Source organism: Myotis myotis, unplaced genomic scaffold, assembly GCF_014108235.1.
Source record: "Myotis myotis isolate mMyoMyo1 unplaced genomic scaffold, mMyoMyo1.p scaffold_m19_p_17, whole genome shotgun sequence".
Lineage (NCBI taxonomy): Eukaryota > Metazoa > Chordata > Mammalia > Chiroptera > Vespertilionidae > Myotis > Myotis myotis.
The window spans coordinates 4384777-4391801 of NW_023416321.1; the positions used below are offsets into that span (position 1 = coordinate 4384777).

At 54.5% G+C, this 7025-nt stretch overlaps 1 protein-coding gene across 5 annotated transcripts; it reads right to left on the reverse strand.

Annotated features, from left to right (window-relative positions):
* SSTR2 (somatostatin receptor 2) lies at positions 1 to 5956 on the reverse strand. Of its 5 annotated transcripts, XM_036339011.1 has the most exons (4): positions 5730 to 5956; positions 2638 to 2925; positions 1875 to 2043; positions 1 to 1782 (listed from the first exon to the last, which is right to left on the reverse strand). In XM_036339011.1, exon 4 carries the CDS (start codon positions 1689 to 1691, stop codon positions 582 to 584), a length of 1110 nt encoding a protein of 369 aa, XP_036194904.1. In that variant the 5' UTR covers positions 1692 to 1782; positions 1875 to 2043; positions 2638 to 2925; positions 5730 to 5956; the 3' UTR covers positions 1 to 581. The 5 variants fall into 5 exon arrangements, with proteins under 5 accessions (XP_036194904.1, XP_036194906.1, XP_036194905.1 ...); XM_036339013.1 differs by lacking the exon at positions 2638 to 2925; XM_036339012.1 differs by lacking the exon at positions 2638 to 2925 and having other exon boundaries at positions 1875 to 2081.
* Positions 5957 to 7025: the final 1069 nt, after the last annotated feature.

Genomic DNA, 7025 nt, shown 5'->3' on the forward strand with positions numbered 1-7025 from the left:
TCTTCCTTTATAACTTTTAATAAAAACATATGGTCATGTGAATATACCACCCAAGCCAGCGAGATCCCTGACGCTTAAACTTTATTGGCTTCGTAAATAGTCCATGGCTGCGGGTTCCAGGTTGTAGTAAGTGTCCATCTGTACTGTACACGTGTGGATTTGCTACTCGCGTATATGAACACAGGAAATACAGGTCACGGTCGTACAGGAACCAGATGGGAATATACAGGTATAAATGTGAGAACACACGATTACATTTTGGGTCTCAAACACACAAACACACAGATACAGTTTTCTATCTTTTTTGAGCTTCCACATCTCAAAGGCCTGCTCGTATCTTTTCTAGACTTTGAATTGTCTGTTTGCATTGAAATGTTCCCTTTAAGAGGGAGTCAATCAATTTAATACAAATCATTCATTCAGACAAGCTGACTCAAGCACTGCTCTCTGAATTGGACTCATGCTGAACAATTCCCTATTCTAGAAGCCAGGTGTGATGGGCGGCAGAAAGGAAGTGGGTGGGGGGAGGGAGCCCAGCGCCAGTGGGCAGAGCTTGGCCATACATTTATTTTTCTGGCGGTTCAGATACTGGTCTGGAGGTCTCCATTGAGGAGGGTTCTCTGGGTCTCCGTGGTCTCATTCAGTCGGGATTTGTCCTGCTTACTGTCACTCCGTTCCCCATCGTCTGTGCCGCTCACCTTGACCAAGCAGAGGACGTTCTGGAAGCTCTTCTTGAAGTTGTCAGACAGGAAGGCGTACAGGATGGGATTGGCACAGCTGTTGGCATAGGTGAGGATCACAACGAAGTCAAACATGCCTTTGAGGGCCGGTGTGGGATTGATGGCCACGGAGACGGAGGAGACATTGAATATGTAGAAAGGGAGCCAGCAGAAAATGAAGACGGCCACCACGATGGACACCATCCGGGTGACCTTCTTCTCCGACTTTTTCCTCTTGGAGGAGCCCACGCGGATTCCCGAGGACTTCACCTTGATGATGATGAACAGGTAGCAGAGACAAATGATGGTGAGGGGCACCAGGAACCCCAGGATGAAGGCGTAGATAATGAACCCTGTGTACCACGCCCCAGATTCACCCGGCCAGTTAATGGTGCAGCTGCTCTTTCCCCACTGGTTGCTCCGAAGCCCCGCATAGATCATGATGGGCAAGATGACCAGCAAAGAGAGCCCCCAGACGGCCACATTGATCATCTTGGCCGTCCGGGGTCTCCTCCACTTGGCCGACTTGATGGGGTGGACGACAGCCAGGTACCGGTCGATGCTCATGACCGTCAAGCAGAAGATGCTGGTGAACTGATTGATGCCATCCACAGTCATGACCACCCGGCAGATGGCCTTGCCAAAGGGCCAGTGGACCAGAGCTACCTGCATGGCCAGGAAGGGCAGACCCAGCATGAAGAGCTCATCCGCGATGGCCAGGTTGAGGATGTAAATGTTGGTGATGGTCTTCATCTTGGCATAGCGGAGGATGACGTAAATGACCAGCGTGTTGCCACACAAGCCAACGATGCAGACCACGAAATAGATGAACGTGAGGACTGCATTGCTGGTCAGGTCGTAGTACGGCTCTGTCTGGTTCGAGCTGTTGGCTGCCGCCACGGAGCCGTTGAGGTCGAATTGAGAGGAAAGCAGTGGTTGGCTGCTGTTGAGTAGGTCATAGGCCACATCCATGGCTGCCTTGCAGTCTTCGGCTCGTCCCAACCAGCCAGAGATCTTATTCTCACCTTAATGGGTCCTGGAGGCAAAGGGTCCACTGTGACATCTGCAGGGGAGAAAGGAAGATTGGCTCATCAGTCAGAGGCCACATAAACTCTCACCAGCTTCCCAAGTTCTGGGTTACCCTCGCAGACACACCCTTCGGCTGCACGGCGCATCATCTTTCCACATCAACGCAGAGCTACCAGCGCAGTCTCATCGGTGTGCAGAATGTTTGAGTTTTTCCAATAGTGACGAAGAGTTCGAGGTGAGCCATCATAGTTTATCTTGTCATCTTTGGTGACGCACATGTGGGGGATGGCTGTGGCTGCAAAAAAATGTACTTTGATCCCTAAGAAAAGTTAACTGGTCCAAAGTGGGAGAAGGCAGAGAGGTCAGACACTGGAGCTCTTGGCCTTTTCCTACGAGGAAATCTACACGGACCTGCCGACTTATTTGGAGTTTTTCCATTCTGAAAACCCAGTGTGGAAAAATCCCAGACTTTGGAGGTGAAACAAACCAGGGTTCCACCATGGAGCCCACGTGACCCCTGCCCTGTACTTAACTGCTCGAACTCTCATTTGTTAAAATGGGGGTGCCATGAAGGTTAAATGATGAAATGTATGTGAAAACGCCTAGCATTGTGCTGGGCTTATAATCAGAGCTCTGTAACTGTTATCTCCCACCCCCATTTTCCCTCTATCATCTCATTTATCTCTAATGTATTGAAATCTGCCTCCATCATGAACCAATGTATAGTCTTAAGTGTTAAAATAAATATCTGGCTTGCTTTTATTTTAAGAATGTATGCTTTAGTTTATTTTTGTTTCTCCAATACCCTATACTTGAGCTCCGTATGCCTAGGAGAACTCTTTTCTAAAGTCCCTCCATGGAATGTTTCAGAATGCTTGTCTTCTCTTACCCCAGAGAATTTGCCAAAAAAACAGGAGCCAGGTTCATTCTCAGACTTGAAGAGAAGGTTCCAAACACTGATGTAGCTCGTTCACACCCTCTTGATCTTCCCAACCACTCTTGGAGGTGGGGCTGTTTGTTCCATTTTACAGATGAGGAAACTGAGACTTAGAGAGTGTAAGTGACTTGCTCCCATAATCAGTTGGGGCTGGGATTTGAACACAGGATACCCACATCTTCTGCACTTTTACTCCTCTTTTCCCTCTCCAAGCTGAGAAAATGTAACCATTGGCTTGGCCTAAGGTATAAAACAATAGCTCATCACATAATTAAATGATCTACCCGCAGTCATTCAAAAACCATCACTGGGGGCTTCTTTATTCTGGACACCAGGGTTGAACAAGACATGGCTGGTGCCTCTAGGAGGTGATAATTTAGGAGGGGAGACAGGGAAAGAAGCCAACTCATACAGGGTGAGACCTGAATTGAGATAGGAACAGAGGATTGAAGAATGCCTTCTGCTCCTGGGGGGTCCCAAGGGGGCGTTGTAAGGGGAATGCTTGATTTGGGTCTTGAGTATATGAAGAGGGAGGGGAGGTGGTAAAAGGATGGTATTGTTTAGCAACTAAGGGGAATAGTTCACTTGTTGGACACATTTCCACTGAGCAGGGCAATTTCCTGCCTGAGTGAAGATTGAAGATTTCTCCTTTGCCCTGCTGGCATGACTCAGTGGCTGAGCGTTGACCTATGAACCAGGAGGTTACTGTTCCATTCCTGGTCAGGGCACATGCCTGGGTTGTGGGACGTGCAGGAGGCAGCTGATCAGTGATTCTCTCTCATCATTGATGTTTCTATCTCTCCTCTCCCTGCCTCGCTGAAATAAAAAAATATATACTTAAGAAAAAGCTTACTCCTTTATTCTTGGAGAGACTCCTGATGAGTTAAAGGGGACTTAGCCACCCACAAGTAGTTGGGGGCCCTTGTCCACTTCTGCCTCTGACTTGCTGTGCAATCCAGGCGCCTTGCTTCTCTGTTCTGTGCTGATTTCCCTACCACACAGCTCTCTATACACTGTGGTCCGGGCTTCGTGGCTGACCGTTCTGCAAAGTACTTGGGGGGACAACCTTGGATTTAGTGTCTGCATTGGGTCAAAAGCATCAATTGGCAGCAATTAAAAACAGAAGCTGTGAAGAACCCATTTTTCTATTCCTAGATAAACGTGGGTTATTTCCACTGTCATTTCTACTTGTCAGGTATTTTAATTCTACAGGCCCAGACACCTGCGTACGCGGCCGGCATTGGAGCGTAATTAATCACTAGCATTCCAGGGTCCCGTCTGTGTAATGTGCCAGGTCACACTCGGATGTCTGGGTCACACTGAAGGCCTCTGGGTTGCAGAAACTGCCTGGTGCTTTGGGACAGGGGTGCTGATGGTGCAGGCATGCGAGGGAGGGGGGTGCTGCTCTCCAGCCCTGGCTGCCTTTTTGGTGGAGTCTCACTCAGTATGGGGAAGTTATTTTTGTTTTTGTTTTTTTCTGAAATAGGCTGAGAAGTAGCCTTTCTCCACCTGTGAGAGAGCGCAATGGGCAGGGTTCAGAGCTTGGAGAGGTGGCAGAGATGGTGAGCTGGGAGCCAGCCCGGGGCAGGAGGGCTCCTTCAAAGAAGACATGGGTTTAAATCACAGTGGCTCTCACTTCACCGACAGTAAAGGCACTGCCTGCGGCCTGCGAGTGGCGCCTGCGTCACTGAAGGTGGAGTCCAGGGCCAGGCAGGCCGTGCGGGCACTGTGCTTCACTGAAATGCACAGGAAGTTTGATCTTGTGCTTTTGGATGTCTCCAGCCTGAGTCGTGAGGCACTGGAAATGGCTGGCTGTTGGTTTCCTCTCACACGAGTCCTGGCTCTGCTGGGGAGGAGGTTAGATTGGCCTCCGGCCTCTCCTCCCCTTCCCAGGGGGGGCTGTGGTTACCAGCCTAGGAACTGGCCAGTGGGAGGGAGCCCAGCGTGTGTGTGTGTGTGTGTGTGTGTGTGTGTGTGTGTGAGAGAGAGAGAGAGAGAGACCCCCAATTCTACTGTGCTTCAGTTTTTCCTTTCTCACCAATATCGTTTCTTCACTCAGCCCCACCCCAGTTCCCCGGGCCTGTTAAACCCAGTGGATCCCCGGTCGGCTGGGGCCTGAGCCTCACAGGAGGAGAGACTCACCAAGTGCCAAGTGCGTGCTGCCCTGCCGCTAGGGCTCCCAGGAAGAGCTGGCGACGCTGGCTGAAGGGCTGGGGGAGAGGCGCGTCTAGGGACAGCCCGGTTGGTTCCGGTGCTCAGAAAATCATCCGCCTAGCCATCCCTCCCCCCCCCTCCCCGCGCTGACCCTCAGACCCACGGGGTTCCTAAAGGACCCCCTGCTGTTTCCAGGGGGACAAGGAGGGAGGGAGGGGGGAGACCGAAGATGGGCATGCTAGAGCCCCCAGGGTCTGTCTGCGAAGAGGCGGCGAGAAGGCTGCCCTGTCGGCCTGAGCGCCAGGGAAGGGGCCCTCGACCATCAGGGACGCGTCGGCCAGGCCGGGAGAGGAGCCACAGAGAGAAGCCCCTCTTTGCTCTGCCAACTGTCCTCACGGGCTCAGATCTCGGGTGCACGCCCACAGGAGCCCCGGCAGTGCCCCCACCCCCGCCGCTAGCTTGCCCGCCTCCCTTCCGACCCTTTTAAAGGCGGCCGGTAGGGAAGTTGTCCCGGTCGCACCCACCACCTGGACGCTCGACTGGGGGACGGAGACTGGACAAGGGCGCACGCCACCCTCACGGCATGCGCTGTGCAGCACGTCGGTCCCAGCACTCGGTCCACAGTCCCGCACTCATGCCGGGGACACTCGCAGTCGCTCAGTCCCACCCAGACCGCCCCTAAGTGGCACCAGGACGGGGAGCTACGCGCTGGGACCCGCACTCCAGCCCATCCAGGTGCGCACTACTGTGCACCGCAGATGCGCCCTGCTGCCCCAGTGCTAGCGTCTCTCTCTCCCTCCCTCCCTCCCCCTCTCTCTCACACTCTCACACACACACACACACACACACACACACACACACACACACACACACACAGGAAAACACCTCACCTTTGCTTTCCCGCTGCAATCCTGCAATCCGCCAGCTCGGCTTGCTGGCACCTAGCGGCTGTCCCCAGCTCGGCCGGCGCCCCGCGCTGGGCTCCAGCTCCCGCCTCGTTCCGCCTCGCTCCGCGGAGAGCTGGCGGGCTGGCGGGCTGGCGGGAGTGCTGATCCGCGAGCCGATCCACTCTGGGCGCTGGTGGCTGTGTCGCCGGGACTGGCCCTGCGGAGCCCGAGCCCCTCGGCACATTTCCCCACGCCCCCCTCCTGACGTCATGGCAGCTTCGCTCCGCCCGGGTCCTGTGGGAGGACGGGGGTGAGCCGAGTGGAGGATCCTGCCGGTGGCGGTGGCGGGCACAGCTCATAGGCGTGGAGCACGGGCTGGGGAGCGGGGCAGGGGGGGCTTCATGCAGGTGAGAGGGGAAGGTCAAGCGACTTCAGTCTGCCTCCCACGGCTCAGGACACGCACTGCCTACCCTCCGATTTCACAGAATCTGTGCTGTGTCACCCAGCGTGTTCCAGGCAGCTGGGGTGGCGCCTGGGTAAAACAGTGGGACAAGTTTGCAGAGCTGTGTCTACTGTGGGCCATCCCTGGGCCCTGGGCACCAGGCCCAGGAAGGGCAGCGAGGCGATGGGTCCAGGGGGAAGCTCTTCTCCCTGCAACGGGCGGGCGGGCGGTGTGCGAGGCCCTCGGGCTCCCAAGTTGCAGGCAGAGGCTTAGGCTCATCCGACTGTCCCGCCTTCGCACAGACTGTCCCGGCTTCAGGTTTCACACAGCCTGGAGGCGGTGGCTGCGCGGCAGTCCCCTCAGCAGGCACCTGCTGGTCCCAGCCAGCAAGGCCCCTGCTCCTTCCCGCTGCGAGGGAGCAAAGGGAAACCAGCAAGAAGTGGGAGTTATGGTGCATCCAATTGCAGCTGTTTATTTTTTTGACTGTGATGATTCAGCCTCTGTTCCAATAGTTTAATAAGTCATAATCAATCCCGCAGCCTCTCCGTTCTCACCGTCCTCCACGGACACACACACACACACACACACACACACACACGCTCCTGAGGACACTTGGAGAGAAAGCAAACACCAGCTAGTTTTCTCCGTGGGCTGAGTGGCCTTTGCCTGCCCATCCTATTCCCTGATTTCCAATTCGCCAGTGAAAAGTCCCGGTCCCAGGCTTTTCAGCAGTTCGGGTGAGCCCTACAGATGGGCGAGAGACTAGGGGAGGGGACCTCTGGGGAAGGGAGCAGTTAGCTGGGCCAGACTGCATCCTGGGTCCCCATGTGAGGGTGGACATCAGGGGTTTTCATGGG

Excerpts from the sequence above, each read along its gene's own strand:
- SSTR2 (XM_036339013.1), bottom strand. The coding sequence starts at position 1,691 with ATGGATGTGGCCTATGACCTACTCAACAGCAGCCAACCACTGCTTTCC.